This window comes from Corylus avellana, chromosome 4 (genome assembly GCF_965113065.1).
Source record: "Corylus avellana chromosome 4, dhCorAvel1.hap1.2, whole genome shotgun sequence".
Taxonomy (NCBI): Eukaryota; Viridiplantae; Streptophyta; class Magnoliopsida; order Fagales; family Betulaceae; genus Corylus; species Corylus avellana.
This window is the reverse complement of record NC_142493.1, coordinates 18132737-18154623: the sequence shown is the minus strand read 5'-3', so window position 1 is coordinate 18154623 and position 21887 is coordinate 18132737. Positions and strand designations below refer to the sequence as shown.

Below are 21887 nucleotides of genomic sequence, written 5' to 3'. Positions count from 1 at the left end.
GCCATATAATTAGATGCCGTGACATTAAAAATCAACACTAGAATTTTTTTTTGGACTTTCTTTCAGGGGCCTAGTGAATTTGGTATGTTGGGCAGTTATCCCAAAAAATGGGGCGCCAAAAATTCTTTCTCAGGTTAAAAGCCCATTACCCAAAATAATACAATTTTTTTTGGTATTGAAAATAATGATGATAAATTAATACCCCTCAAGTTAGCTCCAGTGAGCAAAAGCAAGACCAAAAATATCATGTCATGCCTATGCTAATTTACATTATACAATCACTTAGAATTGTATAACATGATCACATAACATCCTATTTCAAAATTTTATAGCATTTCTATTTAGAAAAACGAATTTGTAACAAGCAAACATTCATACAACACAATAAAATGGTACAAAGAAAAATCAAAAGCGATCAAAAGAGAAAGGACTTATTAGTGATTCTTCAAGTTCTCGAAAGCCTCTGTAAACAGCTTCAGTTTGGTTCTGTGGAAGGGACAACCTCCGGACCTCAGTCATGTACCTGCTATTCCAAATTCAATGAGACCAAAACAATCTTGAAATGAAACTCTATGATTGTGTCTTCTACAATGTTCTTCAAGTATATACTAAAATTGGATGGTTTAGAACCTTGGCTTGTCTTTTCTACTTGTAATGTGAAAGATGGACCATCAAATTGTGACACAAAATTATTTTCTCAACTGATAAAAAAGGAAAAAAGCCTAGAAAACAAATAACCAACTGCACTGTGTCAACTCATGGGAGAAAGGTTTTCAAAGACAAAATATGAGAGGAATAGCACAAGGAGACACTTCTTCCTTCCCGTGTGTGTAGGCATATTTCAACGATTGGGAGAAAGAAAGAAAAAGGGAAGAACATCGCCCGAATGGGTGGGTGGAACTCATTTCAGAACTGGAGTGATATGAGAACTGTACGGGTAATAATCATGAACTTCTAAAGATCAAGGAAGAGAGCACCAATTTCAACAGGGAAACACAAGAAGACATTTCAAAACAAAATTGTTAAGATATAGCCTTGGTAGAGATCCAGCAACTAGAAGAGAATACCGGATTGAGAATGATCGAATCACAGAAAGAAAAATACTCAAAAAATCTGAATTATTGGGTTTCTCAGCTCCACCACAAAAAGGCTCCAACTCCACCAATTAAATAGCTACAAATGAAATCTCTAATATATGAAGGAAAAATAAATAATAAAAATTTATTTCTATGGAAGCTAACAGCATTAAAAAAATCACACAAATTGAGCTCGTGGAAACTAGTTGGTTTACATTTGAACCACATGGCACAAGCAAAGTGGAACCAGCCTGGTCCACATTCAGAACACCCCAGATAGTCCTATGAAGCTAGTGAACCCTCTCTCCTCCCAAGAACAATATAGAAACAGAAAAAATATAACTAAATATGAAAGACAAAACCTTAAAGAAATCAGCCCCTAAGCTTTTTTAATCCAGTTCATCACAAATAAAACAGCTTAGCCAGTCCTTATAATGGCAAAAACCTCATTCACCAACATGACAAAATTTAGGGCTGAAATGACAGCCAATCCAGCCGTCCTCATTCTATAGTTTCATAAATGAACAAATCATGTATATCAACAGGGATGTCACATACAACACAATTCTGTTGAAAATATTCAGCCTTGACAAAAAGAAATAGAATGACAACCATATATGTTGCCGGAACGTTAACATGCATTTTAAGGACACAAGTCTCAATGAATGTAGGTAACAGGGTACAGAGAAACGACATCAGCAAATGCAGTCAGGCCTTTCCCTTTTATACATCTGAAATTTTATAGCAGACCCATCAGAGAGGCAATACCAATTAATCATTCTGAATTATTAAGTTTGTGGGGCAGCCTATGGTAGAGGAGGAGGATAGATATTGGAAAACTCCATAGTATCAGGAATAGTATCAACACGTTATGAATAATAGATACGCCACAGAAAATGCGGAGAGGTTTATAATTATCTAATGCCTAATCAAACAGAACATGCAAGCTTCATTAGGATGGAACATTTGAGGCCTTAGGGCAACCTTTTCAATTTCACATTGAGGCATGACATTTAAAGGTCAATTGATGCCTAAACTGGAGATTGCAGGTTAGCCAGCTAATTTATGTCATATACATTAATAATAAGTCGATCACAACTCAAATATATATATTATAAAGAGGATCACGAGAAATAACAATAAGTTAACCTGTTTGCAGCACTTGTGATCTTATCTCTGACTCCTTGGTTAATGACAGCTGTTTGCTCCAGTGAGAATGTTCCACCTAATATTAGAGAAGCTCCAGCGGCACTTGTACCAATTCTCTGTGCAAATACAGACATTGCCCACTCGCGAAGTACAACTAGCACAGATCGGAGAAGGCGTAACCTGAACTTTGGTGATGGCAGAATAGCTCCGTTTGATAACAATTGGTCGTAAGTGTTCAACACAGGTTCAGTTGCACCCTTGCAAGCAGCAAGAAGTGCTCTTGCAACATCTTCATCTCCAACAGATTCAACCCCTGACTCCAATCTCTCCTGCCAAAAGATATAAGAGTAAATTAAGTTAAATAAGGATGATGCATACAAGCCAAAGCTAAATATTTCTGCAACAACCTTCCAGACTAAAAAATAAAAAAGAAAGAAAGAAGACACTATACTCTTGTTTGCAGATGAAGCTGCTAAAATATATGTAAAAATGTACCAGTGCAGCCTTCTCTAGGTGAAGACAGAGAGTGTCAAAAGGTAAAACAGCTCCATCTCCGGGATAAATGTGAGAACCAACGCTTTTCAGAACTGAACATGCTTCGGCAATTCCACCCCTTGAAAGAGCCTGATCAATGAGTCTAGCCCAGGTTTCTCTTACAATGCTACTATCAGAATCACCTGAATAGTTTGCAAAGTACAGCATTTCCAGACATACCTGCATGCAGAAAAGAAAAGGCAAAAGATTTTGTAACGAAATGGGGAATTGAAAATGTAATTACAATACAAGATTTAATTTTGTTCAAGACAAACTACAAATTGGTTTCTCTAACTTCGGATTTGTTGTCAATTTGGTCCGTCAAGATCTAATTTGTTCAATACAGTCCTTACACCTCCAAAATATGTTCAGTGTATCCCCTGATCCACATCCATTCACTGTCCATCCGTGATCCAAAACACAGGGCCCATAGCCAAATACCCACTTGAATGGCCAAACACCAACAGCAAACCCCCCCCCCCCCCCCCCCCCCCCCCCCCTTGCTGACGAAACTCACCCAACCAACATACCCATCATCGATGTAAATCTTTCATTCACCGAATTAACCACCCATCGCCAATTGGCCTCTAACCTTCAAAAGCCCCACATTGGCAAAAACTGCCGTACATTGCCATTAGCTGCCAAATGCAGCCAATCAGTCCCTCAAACCCTCCAAAACAACCCCACGAACTACCATACACTGTCCCACATCTCAAACTCCCTAGAACCTACCATCAATAAACCACCAGAAATACCCATCTCGCACCACTGATAAAACCCCAAATGGCCACCTCCATTGCCAGCAAAACCTCAAAGACCCCACAACCTAAACTGTCACCTCAACACCCAAAAAACCTCAATTAGCATCATTGCCACCCCTAATGCCAATTGCCCATAACAGCAGGTTTTTATAAAAGGAGACAAAAGGGGGTTACCTCAATAGTGAATGGCAATGGGCTTAAATTGACAACAAACCTAAACTTGGAGGACCAAGTTGTAGTTTAGCATTTTGTTAATTATACAACATAGTGCAAGGGATGCATAGGTATTTAATGCAGTAATTTGTGTAGTTTTCCTTATTCAAATAAACACAAATTAAAAGAGAAGCTGAAAGGGGGAGAAGAATTCCTCATTATAGATACAACAAAGGACAGCAGTGAAGAGAATGTAGCAAGATACAACACTGGCAACAAATGAAAGGAGCTAGATGATACTTACTACCTGTCTCCATGTGTGCATTAGGGGTTAAATGTCCCACCAAAATTTATAATGCATTCAAATCTCTTTTACGAAAAATAATCAGTTTAATATGATTTCAGGAGAAGGAGAAACAGCTATATCGGACACCATATTTTCAGTTTAACATGATTTAAAAATCTCATGGAAATATACAATTTCTGAAACACCTAGCAAAACAGCAGCAAATAGTGCAACTGAAGTTGTAAAAATAAATAGATGGGAGAACTTAATTGTATTATTAGATAAAACAAGAAGAACAAAAAGTTTGGTTCATTATTATCTCCTTTTACAGAACAACACAGCTAGGTTATGTCTGTAAATGGTCATATGAGAAAACTCAGAACCAACTCTACTCAAATTAAGAGAACTTTATTTCAACGTGCTAATTATTGAGTAGGAACATAAAGAATTCATGTGATCAGCATAGATAACGTCGATTGATAATGCACCAATTCATTTAAGCAGAAAAAAAGAGAAAAAGTACCTCCCAGAGCTCGAATGGAACCGCATATTCATTATATAGTTGAGTTATGCTCTTTAAACCTAAAGATAGCTCTGCTGCCTTTTCACGTGCAGCATTTGCAATACTGGCATCAGCAGTCAAACTGTTTTCAGGAAGTTCATTTTGGACAGACTCAGGCATTCCAGGTGAAGCTTCTAACCTCGAAGCTAAAGCCTCCAGTTCCTCTTTGATCTTTATCTGAAACCGAAGAACAGCAAGCTTCCCTTCAAGCAGATCTAGGAGTCCAGAGTCAAAAGCACCTTGAGCAGAACCTACCAGACCATTACTGTTACTTGCATTCTTTGCCTGTAGAACTGCATTACTAAGGTACTGATACCTGAGTTTGACAAAACGTAAAAATCCGTCATGTACTGGGGGTTGGAACAATATTGTTCAATATATTCGTTCTGTTAAGGGGAATGGCAATTCTAGAAGGATGTTTAGTGCTGGCAGAAGCTTTTCAAATTTGGCTTTCTAGACTAACTTTTTCTTTTTAATTATATTAGAAGCGCAGAGGGCCAGGGGGGGGGGGGGGGGATAAGGCACCCAACTAGGTTGTAGAAGAACACAAATCCAAAAAGTCTAGAAAATTAGAAAAGTGAGAACTATTGTGGACAGCCATCCAAACATAAAGAGAATTGAACATGATAGCCTTCAACTCTATCACCAATTTCTCGCAATCTTCGAAGTTTCAGGCATTGAGTTCTCTCCAAATACACCACATTAAGCATAGGGAAGCCGTCCTCCAAACTTCTATATTGGGGTGCTCCCAATTTGACCTCCCCAACTAGCCAAGAGCTCTACTACCCGTAGGAGCATATCTCACCAAAACCCACAAATCTCTAGCCACTTCACAGTGAAGCAGAAGATGATCAATTGATTCTCCACTTTTCTTATACATGCAACATCACTCCATCGTTGTGATGTGCCTCTTTCTCAAGTTATCCAATATCATAATCTTCCCTAATGCTATCGTCCAAACAAAGAATGCCATCCTCGGGGGATCCCCATTTCTCCAAATGCTCTTCCAAGGAAAGGCAGGGCCCACTGGAGGGCTAAGCGCATAATAAAAAGATCTAATATCAAACGTTCTCCTTTTGGAGGGGATCCAACAAATATTATCCTAGCCACCTCATCACATCCTAATAGATTAATTTTTTGAAACAATTGATGATTTAACATGTTATATAACCCAATCTTCCCCGGCGACTCCTGTGTCTCCGGCGAGGCTTTGGCGCAGTTTGAGGGATGACGCTACTGCTCCTACGGTGGTGGCTACTGTTTCTTCGGTGGCTTCAGTTTCGCCTGTGAATCATTTCTCTTTTCCTCCGGCGATTCCTGCGGTTGCTTCTACTTATCCGGCGAGGCTTCAGTGCAGGATGAGGGCTGAGGCTTCTGTTCCTCCGGTGATGGCTACTATTCCTCCGGTGAGGGCTATTGTTTCTCCGGTTTTCTCTTTTCCTCCTGCACCTGCCAAAGCTTTGATAGATAACCAAGTTTCCAAGTGTTATACACGGAGAGCGAAGGATAAGGAAGCTAAACAGCTTCATAAGAAAAAGATGCCGCTGGGGGTGAAGAATTTGGAATGCTCCGATAACTTTGAGGCTAGGGGCAGTGGCTCGAGTAGGGCTAGGGATGTGGGGTGATCATGTGTAGGGTTAGCCTTTGTGTAGGGTGTTTCTTGTGTAGGGTGTTTTGATTTCGGGGGTTCTTGGGTGGATCTTTTTAGGTTCCTTGTGGGTGCTCCTTGGGAGCTTAGGGTTTTATTGGGTGTATAGCCGCACTCTTTTATACTCCCCGTGTAATCGTGTTGCGCCCTGTTGGGTTTTTGATATATACTAATTTACCTATCAAAAAAAAAAAATAACCCAAAATGGTGATTACTTTTTATGAGTTTCTTGTTCTTTTTGCTTTTACTAGTTAGGTGGCTTCTCTTGTATACTCTATGTGCACTTGGAGGCGCCTTACGCTTTTAATGATATCTTAATTACTTATAAAAAAAGTTGCAAAATTACACGAAGTAACATCCTTCTGCAAAACACAAGCTCAAAAACTTGGTGATAAAAAAGAAGAAGTGAAGAAAATTTGGAGCCTAATGATATAGCATAGATGAAACATCTTCTGTGGAAGGTTGCTTGGGATATTCTCCCAACCAAAGATAAGTTGGCAAGAGTTATTCAATCAAATGATATTGAGGTATGGTCTTGTCCTCTTTGCAATTCTAAGCTAGGAACTACTCAACATTTATTCTTGAACAGCATCATTTGGAGAAATTCTGATTGGCCTATAAATGTTGCTGCCTTTGAGGACTTCCACATATCCAGTTGGGTTAAGTGGGAGGTCTGAAATTTTCAATACTTTGCAATAATTGCAATGGACATGATTTGGTATGCTAGAAATCAGGTGATACACAACTCTTATCAGGTTGATGTCTTGACCTTGTTAAAACAAATCAGGATGACATTGAAAACTCATAAGCAAGCTTTGGAGAAAGTTCTTCCAGTACGGAATATGTGGAGACCACCTCCCTCTGGTTTTCTAAAAGCCAACTTTAACGTAGCAGTTAGACTAAAATTTTCAGTAGCCTCAGAGGTCATCAGTGATGAAGATGGGAAAGTGATTGCAGCAAGCTCTCTAAAGCTTAATTCTTCAAAGGTGAATGTAAGGTAAGGGAGGCAAAGCTGCTTTGTTAGCTACCAATCTTGCGCTTTCAAATGGAAGCAAATCTCTCATTTTGCAAGGGGATTTCTTAATTACTATCATGGCTATTAATAGGCCTGATCTGATGTCAAATTGGCAAATTGCTCCAATCATTAAGAGATATTCATCAAAATCTTGCCTTATTTCGAAACTGGGAAGCTTCAAAAGTCCAAAGGTAAGCAAACTTGTGAGCTCATTTAATTGCCGAGTGGGCTGCGTTGCATAATTTTTTTGGATATATCCCTTGTAATTCCCCTTTATTTATGTTCTTTCTTCTTGTTTGTAATTTCCCTCTCCCAGTTTTCTGTATCGCTCAGGAAAAAAAAAATGAAAAGAAAAGAAAAGAAAAAAAGGAAGAGGAAGAAGTTGCCGACCTCTGTTGTAGGGTAAGAACATCCCCTACATCAGTCGAGTGCCTCTCGGCCAGTCTTAGCAGTACATGAGCTGCAAGTATATGCTGACGCTTCAAGACATAATACCGTGCCAAAAGATCAAAGTACTTGGCTTGATTGGATGGGACAAGTGCTCCCGATTGACCCATACGAGAAGTTGCTGATGTCACCACAGAAACAGCTCGAACCTATACGACACATGATGGAAACATGATAAGAAAGCCCCAAAAGATGCTGATACAAATACTATAATTTTAATAATAAAAAATAAAAAAAAATAAAAAAAATAAAAAGGCTGCATGTTTTCAGTACGCAGGTGCAAAATTTATATACCATCAAGATATAAAGCGTTTAAGATAATCTCAACATATACCAAGGCATTATATAATATCCCAAAAAAAAAAATATCAAATAATATTAAAACCTCTTGTATAGGTCCACGGCCAGGACTTTGCAGAAAAGGCACCAAATCAGGACCTCCATACTCCAACAACTCATTCTCAAGGCCCAAATCAATCATAGCCCGGTACAAGTACTCATGAAATATTCTGTCAGGTGATTGGACACCAAGCTGAACAATCTGGCATATATATTTCTTCCGAGAGGCTGGATCAAGGAAAGATCTTGCAGTTGCAGGCCTCACAGGAGATCCAAATTCCCTTTGTGAAGCATCACCTTTCAGAGAACGCAAAGCATTGATAATTATCTCATAGCACTGTTCACGCTGAACAAGTGCATGTTCACGAGTAGCTGCATCAATTTGCTCATTATTAGCATCACCTGCGGGGTCCAGAGCCTGTGCCTTCTGCAGAGGTAAGCGAACTACAGCTTCATAAAATCTGCAACATGCCTCTAAAGATTAGGTTGTTGACATAATGATCAAATTGAGAAATTAATCAATCAAAAGAACATGGCCTTAGCCCTAAGCTTTAAAAATCAACTGACCTTAAATCCTCAAACCGTTTGCAGACAGTTCGTAAATCGGCAGACTCTGGAACTTTACTCAAGTAATTGAAGGCCTCTCTGGCAAGATTCTCCTTTTCCTCAGCATCTGGAGTTACAGCAGCTCTCTCAAGACATTCCACAGCTAAGAAAAACTTGTAATCAGGCTCCTTGTAATAGCTTGGACAACCTTCCCTTAATTTTGCACTAATATCATCTACTGTCCCCCTGCCATCAGGACCAGTATAATACTGGAGCAGTGAATGATGTCAAATTAAGAAAGACGATTCAAAATGGAAGATAGAAATGTCACATAAAGCCAAAATTAGCAACTGCACATGTCAGATGAAAAGAGAATTTTGTTGGTTAATAGAACAGCTAGTTTAAATGGAGCTTCCTTAATGAGTTTGATCTGAACTTGTATTACCTCCATTAGAGCAGATATAAGCCTAGTAGCGAGGCGGTCACCCTCCTCAGAACAAACTAGTTGATGGAATGTCAATTGAACCAATGCCTGTCGTAGATTAGTGTCGAACCCCTGAACCAAGCGTGTGACATGATGCTGAGAGACAAGTTGGAGTAAAAACAGGGCTTCACCAGATCTAAGAAGCAACTGCCTAATGCACTCCATTGCCCTCACCTGTAACACAACAAACCAAGAGTCAACAAATGAAATGACAAGCATAAACACTTATGCCTACACTAGCAATTTCAACCTACCTCCATAGCAGCCAATTCTGCAGGACTATATGGTAATCTTTGCCTTTTATTTGGTGTCCCACCACCATTTGAATCAACATTCCGTGAGTAAGAACCAAATAAGTTTCTTACCATACTACGGTCACCAGCACCTAATTCTGAACCAGTTCCATAAAGAATAGAGCCAGTCAAGTCTCCCAAACCAGCTACACAGCCATAAAGTCCCCTCCTTTGGTTCCTTCTAGACCTTAGAAACTTCTCTAAAGAGCGAATCTTGTTTTCAAGGACTTGCATGGCCCCAACAGAGAGTCTGCATACAACTACCCCATTTTCAGACAAGGCATCACCTGAACGTAAACCACCTTTTACAACCATGACAGGAAGTTCCCACAGAGGAAAAAGCAGCCTTGAAGAGCACAAGCAAAGCCCTTCATGCGCTCCTGAAAACACAGGCTCTGCCTCCTGAACAACCTGACCCATGCTGAATCCGCCAGCAGTTGTTCTAGTGTTTGACAATGCACTACTACCTTCAAGTTGTGGCATTCCAACGACTCTTGGATCCTCAAAAGCTTCAGCTGCCTTCTCAGCAACAACATTACTTATAAGATTTTCAGAATGGACTATCCTTGCAGCAAGCATTAAACACATTGCAGCTGCCTCGCCAGCTCCAAAACGATTGAAGAAATCTTCTAAAATTGATCTTGGTGAGTTGGACTCTAACAACCTTCTTAAAATGTCCACAGGCCGGTTGAAAACTAGTTCCATCATTCCCATGGTACTGAAAATGACAATTCTTCTCCTTGGCAATATATGTTGGGTTGAAAGGTCACCTCTGGCCCAAAGTTTTCCAGATGCTTTTTCACAAGACTCCCCCGAGCTTTCAAATCCTCCGAATTCAATTTCTGAATATAGTGACTGTACAGTAGCTGCGGTATCTGGCAATGGTAAAACATCTGCCACAAAAAGCATTCGGCCTTCAACAGGTAGAGATGCTACAGATTCCCGTAATGCACGAGAACTCCTTGTACTTGTCCCTAAACTACCTGAAAGAGATGATTGTGTACTTGAATCTCTGTTCACAATTAGAAGAGAAGACATGGTTGGCGGTGATGAATCAGAAAGGAGAAGAGTTCCAGCAGAATAATATGCTGTCTCAACCTTCAGTGAAAGATCCTCATTTTGAGATCTACCAGCAAGAGACATGGCTCCAAAAGCAACTCCACTACTAACCCCCAAAGGAGGAGAAGGCCTAGTTGCCACTACTTTTAAACAGCTTGCTTTATGATGGTTAGAATTAAATCCACCTAAGTTTCCACTAGATGGAGAAGTGGAAAGGTACATCCTTCTTCCATCAGATAAAACAGCAACAAGGTGTAGCCACTTTGATTCCAGCACAGATAAAGGTGAAATACAGACAATAGATGATTTTGTCAACCGACTTGTGGCTCTTGGTCCGGTTGATTGTCTACTTCCATAATGCGCATCCCTCTGATTGATCAGATTCTTTTCTTCAGCCACTTTCTTCAGTGGACCATCACCATTTGGCCCCACAACAAAAACCTGAAGTTTCATCTCTTCAGTACGTGCATATAAAATTTGTCTTTCATTATCAAAAACCATTTCGACAATGGGGTCTAGAGCTCCAAACTTAAATACACTGGGTACAACCCATCTGAAACAAAGGGTGTGTTTAAGTTAATATTGAGCATATGCGAAGAAAAGTTCAAATTTCAACACCGGGATGAACTTCGATGGCGAAAAAATGTGAAGCTTAAAAGTCATCAGAATGAATGACAGGGAAACTATGAACATCTACATCTCTAAAGAATAACACAACATACCTTGAAATGGCACTTCCTAAACCAGTAGTAAGGCAGACTTTACGACAACGCTTTTGCCAGCCCGAACCAGTTGTGTAATGCAACTCATAAATGTGGCCATCACGACCAGCCAAGAAAATACGACCCTTATCAGTACATGTAATACAAGTCATGGTGACTCCATCAGATGGTATTGTGTACTCTGGCAAAGGCTGTAATGAAACCTCAGCAAACGGATCTGTACCATCACCCCCTCCAGAACAACATACTCCTACAAGGATCAACTGACAACAAGCATAGGCTGATAAGAAAAGTAAGATCATCAACCTAGAGATTAAGTACTAGAAAGATTTTTTTTGTTCTTTTTTTAGTTGGTAAGTTACACAAAAACCCTGTGGCCCTGAACCCACGACAACATACTGCATGTCTTATGGGGAAGAGAATTTGAACTAGAGCTCATTGGCAGAATATATTAGGTTCAGGTGGTAAATGAATGAAGTAGACTGCGATAGGTCAATTAAAACCTTGAAAAGGAAAATAATACATTAGAAGGAAAAGAAAACTCACAAAACTTTGGATAAATAAAAGTAAAGAACCCTAAATATTTTGCAAAAGAATAACTAGACAAGGCAGTATACATACACGACCTTAACTTGCAGACATAAATGGGGATGCCACAGTAACCTTATGGCAATACGTTTTAAGAGTCTGCATTGAAAAGGTACTGTATCTGTTAATTTAACTTTTTACTATCAAATCTGATCAAACTCCCTTTCCATTGTTAAATATGAAACCCATCCTCCCCTCGAGCAGCATCTTATATCTAACAGTTTAGCTGACATTCTTGTTCGCAAATCCAAAATTTTTAAGCATTTAAGTTATAATACATGGATCTACTTAATGTAAATACACAAGTTAAATGTGCTCCATCCCTACAGCAAAAGCCAGGAACCGACAAGCAGATGTTTAGTCTAATTAATCAAAAGGCTTCTATGTCTTAATGGGTAAACATGAAGAGACTTCAGAAACAAGGACACTACAAATATAACCAACTCACAGCTTCCCCCTCATTCCAGCACCAGGTAAGGTCCAAATAAGCATGACAATACTCACTGTTCCAGCCGTTATCGACAAACTTCCGTAGGGAAAGCATCCATTGCACAGCCCAGGATTACACCTTTTTTTTATAAGTAATCGAAAAATATCATTATAAACATAAGGTGTCCCATGTACACAGGAAACCCGGGATTACACCCTTAATGTACAATATATCTCAGGACACCAGAATTATTTTCTTTGAAAAAAGAAACAGCTGTTAAAATACCCTCCCTTCACTTTAGCCCCCAACCCCCACCCTTTCCTTTTCTTTCCCAAATGGAAACAAGGTGAATACGATGCTTTACTTCCCTTAGGTATCATTCCTCATGTTACATAGTAGAGCTATAGAACTATATTATCACATGAAAATGTAACAATATTAATAACAAAGATGATTTTTTTTTATGAATAATAATATATTAGAAGAAGAGGAAAAGCCCCCGTACACGAAAAGTATACAAGAGATGCAACCACCCTATTGGAGACAAAAATCTAAAAAGTTAACAAGATCTACAAGATTAGAGGAAGAAAAATTAGGAACATAAGCTACAAGAAGAATAGAGAGTCAGTCGATAATCTTCTTCTCCATTGCGAGATCGCAAGTGTTCTTTGGCATACTATTTTTGATCGATTTGGGTTGCATTGGGTCATGCCTTGCAAGGTGAGGGGCTTGTTCGATTGCTGGTGGTCGAGAGGCCGTTCTCAAAGCGCGGTAGTGTGGAAGATGATCCCTCTGTGTCTTATGTGGTGTATTTGGAATGAAAGGAATACTAGATGCTTTGAGAACTCCACTAGGACTATAGAGGAATTGACTCATTTTTTCTTCTTTACTTTGTATTCCTGGACGGCCGCTTGGCTAGCTCCTATAGGGACTAGCTTCTTTGATTTCCTTTTTCATTTTTCTCCCTCTTAGGAGCTCTCTTTTATACTTCCCGTGTGTGTAGGTTGCGCCCCTCTACGCTTTTGTTTTATATCATAATTACTTATCCAAAAAAAACATAAGCTGCAACCCAATCTAAAAGAGATCTCAAAAAGAAGGATTTTAAACATGGCACGTTGTTATTATTAATAACAAAGATGATAATGACAATAGCAGTAAAAACAATAAGAAGAACAAGTACAGTAGCATGTTTTTAGATGCCAATTCTCCAAATGTGTTTTGTAATTGGATTTAGGACTAGTCATTAATTGAGTCATTTCAGCAACACAAGTTTCAGAACATCTGCTGATATTTCATCAAGGCAAAAGTTATGCTGAGAACTCACTTCCTAACACTGAAGATTCAATCAATGTGCATTCATGAACTAGAGACAAATTCGTCTTTGCGTTACTCAAAACCATTTGATGAGAAATATATAAATGAATGTGGTGTGGGGACAAGGACTTTTAAGGAAGCTTTTCTAGATTTATTTGGTATTGCTTGCACTAAAGACGCTTCCGTAGCTGCCCACCTGGAGCGTTTCGGTGGTTTCAATAAGTGGAACATAAGCTTTGTCAGAGCAGCTCATGATTGAGACATAAATATCTTTGCCTCATTTTTCAATTTGGTTTACATAGTTAGAGTAAGATGGGAAGGTGAAGACAAACTATGGTGGACCCCCTCTAAAAAAAAGTTGTTCGTTGTTAGCTCCTTCTACAATGTCCTTGTTTGTAATGGTGGTATTCCTTTTTCTTGGAAGAATATTTGGCGAAACAAGTTTCCTTTGAGAGCAACACTTTTTGTCTGGTTGGTGACCATAGGAAAGATTCTTGCCATGGACAATCTTAGGGAAGAGGCGTGTCATAGTGGTTGATAGGTATTGTATGTGTAAGAGGGATGGGAAGTCCGCGGAGGATGTTTTTCATGGAGTATGTTTTTCAGTCCTTTTAGGCTTTCTTGGATTATGTCTAGAAGAGTAACATATTTGTATGCTTGTTGGTGGATTGATGGTAGCACTCAGGGGGCTGTTGTGTGGAAGATAGTGCCTTCTTGCCTCTTGTAGCGTCTTTGGAGGAAACAAAATAATAGAAGTTTCAAGGACTGTAAGAGGAATTTGACGAGCTTATGTATTTATTTTTTAATGCTCTTTATATTTGGACAGCTGAGTTTTTAGCTCTCTTTGTGCTTAGCTTTCATGATTTTCTTGTTCTTTTTTCCTCTTAACTAGGTGTTTCTTATGTATACTTCTTGTGTACCCAGATTGCGTCTTTTGCTTTTAATGATATTTCAATTACTTATCAAAAAAAAAAAAAAAACAGATCTCAAATAGGAGGATTTTAAACGTAACACATTGTTATTATTAATAATAAAGATGATAATGAAAATAGCATTAAAACCAATAGAAGAACAAGAACAGTAGCATGTTTTGGATGCCAAATCTCCAAATGTGTTTTGTATTAGGATTTACGACTAATCATTAATTGAGTCATTTCAGCAACACAAGTTTCAGAAAATCTGCCAAATATTTCAACAAGGCAGAAGTTATGCCGAGAACTCACTTCCTAACGCCGAAGATTCAATCAACAGACATACAGAAGTTATCATTTAAAGTCAATGAGCATTCATGAATTGGACACAAATTCACATCTGCATTACTCAAAACTATTTGATGAGAAATATATATATATATGTGTGTGTGTGTGTGTGTGTGTCGAGGAACCTCTCCAAGGCAAGGCCCTTTGAACCCACCCCTGCAGAGTAAACCTCGGTCCCATGCACCGTACCCTCAGAAGTTTCCCTACACGGAACTGGTTAAATCGTTGACTTTTCACCAGGGGGTGTGGCCCCAAGAGATTGTTTGCACCCATGAGGTGTTGAACCTTGGACCTTGAAGGGAGAAATATATAAATGAATGATACAGCATATGGAGTCATTCTTCAAGTATGGAGTTGAAATTAAAAAACTTTTGATATGGATCTTTCTTTCATCAATCTCTTTTTTCTTTGATCAGTTCAGTTCATCAAAGAAACACTCAAGAAACAAACTTTGCAAGGAAAGAAATAGGAATTGTACTAAATTAACTCCCAGGATCTATTAGTGTGATTGGAACGTCAATACCATCCCAATATCATAGAATGCTAGTCAATTACGAGCAAGCATGTAACTATAAGCCAAACTCAAGTGTTTTCCGCTTTTTGGAACTAAAATTATTGGGAGTACAAACAAGGACAAGAAATTGTTTCTACCTCAACCGGTGTGGCTAAAATCAAAAGATATTGGATAGCTTCAACAAAAACACCAGGCTTAGATTTGGCAAGCCCAACAGCACATATAGCTTGTTCCTCCCCATTGTATTCAGGACATTGACCATCCCTAATCAAGAGAGAATGTTAGAAAGAAATTAGTAGAAAGCATGTAGAGAAGAAAACCATTGAATCACATTTCAAAAACTTATTACAACAGAACACTGATTAGAAAAATGGTTAATGATTCTCAATATTAAGTATCCAGTCCATTATTCTCTTATATGCGTCACAAACAAGTTTTATGCATCCTTAGCACATTTAACAGGCCAGATTGTACCAACTAAAAAGAAAGGAAATAAAGAACAAGGACAGAAAGAACCTACCAGTTTTAGACGTATATGAAGGTGACAAAAGAACTAAAAAATAAAAGTAGAGGGAGAACTATATAGAAGAAATAAATTAGCAGGATAAGTACCACTGTGTCTTTCTCTTAAGTCCTACCATATAGTCAGGTGACATGTTTTTTGTGTTAGCCCTACCAAACAGCAAGAACTGTTTTGAATCAATCATGAACCCAAGAAAACAAATGAGCATTGTGGTATACAGTATAGCGAGTGACAGTATCTTTCTTCTATGGAGATTCACGTATTGTAGATTCAAAACCGAAGCAATGGTGTTTCTACCCTTATTTATGGAAAAGAGAAAACTTAAAGCTCCACACTGAAATTAAAAGAATCCAGGCACTGACCCATTTAAAATAGTAGATATATCATTTATATATTTTTACGTATGTATTCACAAAAATTCTGACTAATACATCAAAGAGATTCCATTAATGTCCAATTGAAATATGCAAAAAGGCTGTGACTTCTCAATCCAAGTAAAAAGGATATAATCAGAACCTTGTCCACACCAAACACGAGTTCAACCCTTGGCTTGAATTGAACAAATCAATGTGCTGATTGTAATAAATTAGCATGTTGCTGATGCTTGAAAATCTTAGTGTATGTTTGATAAGTGTTTTGGAATGGCTTTTTTTGTGTTTAGATTTGAAAAGAATTATTGATGTGATAGAAAGATGAAAAGTGTTTTCAGTGGCGTCCACATTTGAAAGTGTTATCTGCAGGGTCCACAGATGAAAATTATTTGGTAAACTTTTTTTTTTATAAGCTTTTTTGGTAAACTTCTTTAAAAGTGTGTTTTAGTATTTCTTAAAAGAAAATTATATATATCTGAGAAGTATTCATGTGTTCATGTGATCTTCCCAAGACCAGAAATCCATGTGTTCATCTCATCTCCCTTCAAAGACCACTGACCAGAGCTCGTTCTCACCCTCAACAAGTAGAAAATACAGAAAAATAATACTCTCATGAAATGAAGGACTGTCACAACCAAGGAGTTCTCACATATGTCTTGAGCTTAGAAATTATAGTTTTTGATCCTTCTAGTCCAGGTCACCAAGCCTGAATAACGTCTTTTGTAGTTGTATAGGCAGCCAGCCATTCTACACATTATATAAGAGTTTCTTAAAGTATCAAATTCAATAATAAAACATAGCGTTGAAACATAATTTGCATCTTGGCAATAAGTGGAATACAGAAGGCAGAAAGGTACTGGCTTGTTTGGCAATACTTTTTAGGACATTTTTTTACATTTTAGCAAAAAATCAAAAGAACTTAAAACACCAAATACTCAGAAACTACTTTCACATTTGTGTCACAACATAACCAAAAAGCAAAAAGCACCTTCTAAAAAGTTCCATATTAGCTGTTTACTTATAAAATAAAATAAATAAATAAATAAAATTTACCAAACAAACCCCTATTTTTACACCAAGTATTGATAGCCTATGTAATTAACTGTGTATATATACACATACTTATAGATATGTACATGTGTCTATCTTTATGTAGTTACATAGGTATGTATGTACACGTGTATGAGTGTAAATATGGATATGTATATACACAAATTTATACATGTTGATACAAACATTTAAGCATATATACATGCCTATGTATGTGTACATATGTTTTCTTTTTTTATAAGTAAAAATGTATATATCAAAAAACCCAAAAGGGCGCAACACAATTACACAAGGTAGAAGCGAGCCCCAAGAATCACCCAAGAAAAAAACCCCAAGCTCATAAGGAGCCCCCACAAGAGACCCAAAATAGATCCAAACAAAAACACCCTAAATCCCGAAAAAAACCAGGACTAAGACCTACAGAAGTGCAATAACAGCCCTAAAAACCCATGCCTATGTATGTGTACATATGTATGTACAACAAAGAGAAGGCAGCATTGTGTCGAGGGAATTCCAACCCGGTTGTTGCAGAAGAGTTTGAATGAATTGACAAGCTTATTAAAGTTTGAGAAAACTCTTATCCTTCAAACTACAAAATATAGATTTTGTTTTTCTTTCTTGTTGGCTCAAAGGAGGATATACAGGGCTCAAGCTCAAGGTCTACTCACTATGAGCTTGCAGAGCTCACGAGCTACATGGTGAACCTTAAAAATTTAAAGCAGGCCCAACTTTTTTCAAGGCTCACAGCCCATATCAAACAAATATGTATTTTAGAAAAGAGGGAGCCCAAAGTCAACAATGGGCATGAACAGAGGAGTTTCAGGCTCTATTAATAGCCAGCAAACTTCCCCTGCTATCTCACATTCAATGTAGGAAACGCAGGTCTCAAATGTGGAAAAAGAAGAAACCCATCAACCTTTATAGTTTTTCGATGTTGGCACAAGAAACTCTCTCATTAAAGGGTCATGCTCAAGTCTCACATTACCCAGAAATGAGAAACTTGAGGAGAAGTATCTACATAAAATCTAAGGCATCACCCTGTTTACCCTTCTCAAGCAGGCTCACAAGCTCATGAGTTGAGCACTATGACATCCGAGCTAGACTGCAGGTTTGACTAATCAAGCACACGGATAGGGAAAGCCTTAGCTCATTTAGATCAACAAACAACCTGAGCATTTTAAAAAGCCACTTGTGCGTGATTCATCTCATTTACATCCCTATTTAGTTACGAAATTATGTCCTCTCAATATAATTTTCAGATCTAGCCTACCAATTAGATTGGCATCTTTACTTTTCTGCAAATCACTGGCTGACTGGAGGATAATTATCACATCCATGGAATGGGCAGCAAAAAGAAAAACTATAAATTACTCAATAAAAATCAAGAAATACTCACCACTTGTCGAAACGCCAAAGAAACAAAGAATTATCTACTGATGCCCATGCCCTACGTATCTCAGGAAATATTCCACATAAAGCAGTTCCTTCACCACCAGCTGCATTGTATCTTTCAATCAATACTGGAGGCAACTCCCATGTATCCGCCACCTCAACCACAGGAGGCCACTGCAATGAATTAACATAAGATTTTAAAGTGCTGGAGATGGGAGTAAAAAATCCATTTCCAAGAATCCAAGATATTCATGAAGGCATACTTTACCATCAAAGATATCAAATCAATAATGTAAAGAGCAAGCATACAAGCCTTTTGTTTATAAGTAAAACTCTGAAAGATAATTGAATCCAGCAAGCTAACGAATGAACAGAAATTAATATAATTACATAATGGAATGATGCCAAAGTCAATAAAAATATTCCACTTCAATCCATCAGATCATAAACCATACCCTCACATTATGACTTAGATAAAAAAATGCAGCTAAAGTTTTTGTTAGTGCATCTTACCAAAAAGAATGAAAGCCAATCAAAACTCCTCCACCTCAAAGGGTAATCCATTGAAAGAAACTTAAGATTATTAACAAATTTTGAGACTTTCTTCAAAACAAAAATGTAAATAATAAATAAATAAAACAGACATCCACTTCTTGTTCTTGCCAGAAAATGCAATAATATGACCTTAGACAAGCAGTGTCGGGAAGCATTATTCTTATCCATCCTGACTCCGTGCAGACTAGTCACAACATGACCCCTTTTCCCACCTCTTACCATCCACAATAACTAAAAGGTGACACACAACTACAATAGGGTTACTTCCGTATACTCATAGAGTATCAAACGATAGGGTCATATGACACACTAATGGCAGGAATCAAATTACAACAAGAAAAGATATTTGAAAACCCTACAAGAGTAGAAAATTTTCAAGCATCCAAGCAGCTGTTGGAATCATATCAAACACGAACACCAAAACATGAATATTTTAATATCATTTCTGTCACATTAATAAATCTTAAAACTCATTCTCTCAGCAAATTTGTAAATTTATAGACAAAGGAAGAAAAAAGCTAACAAATTTTGAAACTTACTTTCCTTTTGAAAATACTATGCCCAACCTATAAAGCTCCAAACCACAGAATCTTCCAATAACCCAATGCAAAAGGTAATTCATACAATTCAAACTTCCTCAACTATTTAAACAAAATTCGAAATTACCTCTCTGGGATGAGTCGTATACGGATGGCTGGCGTATCTCGAAGCTTCTAGGGCTTCTTCAAGGTCGAGCTGCGACGCCGCTTCTCGGCCAATACGGTCGCTCACGACGAGACCTGCATTCGCGACATCACGCATCACGATCTCTTCTTCCCGTGACATCTCGCTCGAAACCCTAGATTTTATGTAGAAATCAAAATCGCTTCAGGACCCTAGGGTTGTAAAATTGAGAGCTTGAATGGGTCTGCTTTCCCTCGCTTTCTCGGGAACCAAACGAGGGAAGTATCAAAAGGGAGAGCGAAATTCAAAGTGGAAGGAGAGAGAAAGAGTAGCTTAGTGTGATATTGTTACTATAGGGCTTTGGGGAGGGTTTATTACTGGCGGGCAAATTAAGCTCTTTTGAAAACCTGATCGAACCCGTTCGGAGACGGTCCTAGTTTTTCACCAAACCCTCGTGCCATGTACTCATAATTTTCTGCTTCGTGACTCACTCGCCTAATAAACACCAGAGTAATGCTTGGCACAAGGAAAAAATCCGGGGAAATCCGGACTTGCTGACATGGCATGCTCAATGGACCATGCCATGTCAGCCCACTTATTATTTAAAAACAAAAAGAAAAAAAACGCAGTGCGGCCTTTAGCCTAAGATCACAACTACTTTTGGATTTCCTGTATCAACTTTTCAGAATCTTAATTTGTTTGTCTGCCGAATAATAAAAAAAATTAACCAAAAGAAAACCCCAAAATTAACTTGTTGATACAAAATATATCCCGAAGCCCAAACCAAAAGGCCTACTTCGACTAAGAGGCCCATGGCTCGCCAAGAGACGAAAGCATTAAAGCCCAAAGCCCAGAGAATCTTAACACAATAACTCTATCGTACACTCAAGCATGTGGTTATGCACCATATTGAGATGGTTGCATGCAGAATCACGTACCCCTATAATCAAGAGAGCATGATCACTCTCCAAATAACCCAATATGGGAGTTACAACTCAAATGAGAGAGCAATCAACTAAATATCTTTCAAAAGGAGTCTACATACGTAATATCATATCTACTTAAATCTCTCATATTATCTCAAAGGATAATATCGGTTTCAACCACTCCCACGAATCAAGGGAGTCAAGTGAGAGTCCCACTAGAGTTCACCCACTCACAACCTCTATAAAAAGAGGAGTCATCTTATGATATACGTACTCATTCTCTTACTCTTATTATTCTCAGTTATTATTGCTCACTATTTCCTTATTTTATTACTCTTTTCATAATCAAACTCCTACTCAGGCATCAGAGGTGGCACGACCACCACACCCCTCATCTCGCGGTCTGTTACTACTAATCCTTGTTCTTTCTTAGTAGGCTTGGAATCAAGTCGCTACAAGGGTCGCCAACTGTCTCAACAGTTGGCACCGTTTGTGGGAACTGAGGGCCATCTAATGATCCAAAGTTTAAATAAGACAAAAGTCACGAATGGTAGCCACAAGATCTCAAAGCCAAACTGAAAACACAGTCAACATGGCCAATGTTCCTCCTACCCCAGCCAAAAAACGTCAATCAACACAATGCTGACAACCACGAAACTGAAGAGGTTCCCATCGACCCTCTTGTCTTCGGCCCACACCTGCCAAACAGCAGACGTTTGGGAACCTTAGAGGCCTAGAATGAGCACATAATCGAAACCTTAGAGCTCCTGCTTCAGAAAAGCTACGAGAACCATAACCCAGAGAAGGACTCAACAAATGTTGGGCCCGACCTAGAAACACCAAGCGGACCTCCTAGGCCGCCTCCAACTCAAGAAGATGGTTCCTCGGGTAGCGCACAGATGGATGCTATCCAAGCTACGCTAGACAACATAACCCATCGATTGAATGGCTCATGCTGAACAAATCATGATTTCCTGGTGACAAATCTGCCATTTACCAAGAAGATCATAGAAGCCGATCTACCCGAGAAGTTCAAGTTGCCACAAATGGATCTTTACGATGGAAGCCAAGATCCAGCAGACCACCTCGAAACCTACAAAGCTCACATGACGCTACAAGCTGCATCTAACGCAATCCTTTGTCGGGCGTTTCCCCTCACCCTCAAAGGTGCTGCCAAGCACTGGTTTAGCAATCTGCAACCCCAGTCAACAGGAACCTTTGCTGAACT

At 38.6% G+C, this 21887-nt stretch overlaps 1 protein-coding gene across 1 annotated transcript; it reads right to left on the bottom strand.

Moving 5' to 3' along the window:
- Nucleotides 1-232: 232 nt before the first annotated feature.
- Nucleotides 233-20211, bottom strand: NUP155 (nucleoporin 155). The gene is made up of 13 exons (XM_059589536.2): nucleotides 19737-20211; nucleotides 18520-18689; nucleotides 15317-15443; nucleotides 11075-11337; nucleotides 9255-10905; nucleotides 8962-9174; nucleotides 8538-8785; nucleotides 8017-8431; nucleotides 7575-7780; nucleotides 4483-4837; nucleotides 2721-2939; nucleotides 2226-2554; nucleotides 233-523 (listed from the first exon to the last, which is right to left on the bottom strand). The coding sequence occupies exons 1-13, from the start codon at nucleotides 19893-19895 to the stop codon at nucleotides 406-408; spliced, it is 4473 nt and encodes a 1490-aa protein (XP_059445519.2). The 5' UTR covers nucleotides 19896-20211; the 3' UTR covers nucleotides 233-405.
- Nucleotides 20212-21887: the final 1676 nt, after the last annotated feature.